At 39.3% G+C, this 1,281-nt stretch overlaps 1 protein-coding gene across 1 annotated transcript in view; it reads left to right on the top strand.

Moving 5' to 3' along the window:
• Positions 1–67: 67 nt before the first annotated feature.
• SARC_12563 (hypothetical protein) overlaps positions 68–1,281 on the top strand; it is a gene marked incomplete at its 5' end in the record, with an annotated part of 2,176 nt that continues 962 nt past the window's right edge. Inside the window, 2 exons of the mRNA XM_014293328.1 lie at positions 68–241; positions 932–1,121. Coding sequence (XP_014148803.1) covers positions 68–241; positions 932–1,121 — 364 coding nt within the window. The remainder of the gene's footprint in view (positions 242–931; positions 1,122–1,281) is intronic.

Raw genomic sequence — 1,281 nt, 5'->3', positions numbered from 1 at the left:
CTTATATATACTTCTATATACTTCTATATACTTATATATACTTATATATCCATCACCTCTTTTTCCCAGGTTTAACTTCCTCGGACAAGACATTTGTCGATAGCAACTGTGAGGTGCATGTGTTCAACCCACACTTGGATGTGCCATCGCTGGGCGCTGTAGTAGGCGAGTTACACAAAGAGAAACACTACGGTATCGCTTTCCATCAGATATTACTGGCACCCTCAGGGGGTAAAGCAAGGTAGTGTGTCTGTGTGGCTGAGGTTTAATATATGATATGGGCTGTGTATATATTGAGATATGTTCTGAGTAGTCGGTTTATGCACGGTGTCGCCTTCAATCAGATATTACTGGCATCCTTAGGCGGCAAAGAAGTTATAGTGTATTTTTGGGTGTGAAGGTATGGTGTGGGTGTGCTGCATATATGCTATGTTTTCATTTCTGTGTATAGTATAAATGCGTCTATGTGTTTACACGCACACATATACACCACTCAGACACACATATGTATATTGCACACACACAATATATACCTAGCGATACAGACCAGTTCATATGTATCTTTTGTAAAAACGCTAAAATCGGCGTTCTGTTGTATTTACACACATGTGTGGATAAATGCCAATTCATATGTATCTTTTGTGCTGTGACTTTCTGTTGTACTTGCACAAATGTATGGATAAATGCCAATTTACATGTATCTTTTGTGCTGTGACTTTCTGTTGTACTTGCACACATGTATGGATAAATCCCAATTCATATGTATCTTTTGTGCTGGCTTTCTCTTTTACTTCCACACATATATGGATAAATGCCAATTCATATGTATCTTTTGTACTGGCTTTCTCTTGTACTTACACACATGTATGGATAAATGCCGATTCGTGTGCATCTTTTGTGCTGAATTATTATTTTGATATCCTTCGTATAGCGTACGCGATCCGTCTTCGCATCTGCACTACACTGAGATGTCGCTCATGGGAGTGCGCAAAATGTTACATCACGAGGCGTACGTCATCGATGTGCTAAAAATAGATTTAGAGGGCGACGAATGGGAAGTGCTTGGTGACTTTGTGCGCAATCCCGAGCAGCTGAGCGGTGTTAAATACATCATGGTGGAGGTATGTGTGCATGTGTCAATACGTATGTTTGTATATGTATATATATTAATATCGTAATATATATATATATATATATATATATACACTCACTCACACACACACACACACACACACACACACACACACACACACACACACGACAACACACACACACACACAC

The sequence above is a fragment of the Sphaeroforma arctica genome, assembly GCF_001186125.1.
Source record: "Sphaeroforma arctica JP610 unplaced genomic scaffold supercont1.2400, whole genome shotgun sequence".
Taxonomy (NCBI): Eukaryota; class Ichthyosporea; order Ichthyophonida; genus Sphaeroforma; species Sphaeroforma arctica.
Note: the sequence above shows the minus strand (reverse complement) of the source record. Positions and strands in the feature narration are given on the sequence as shown.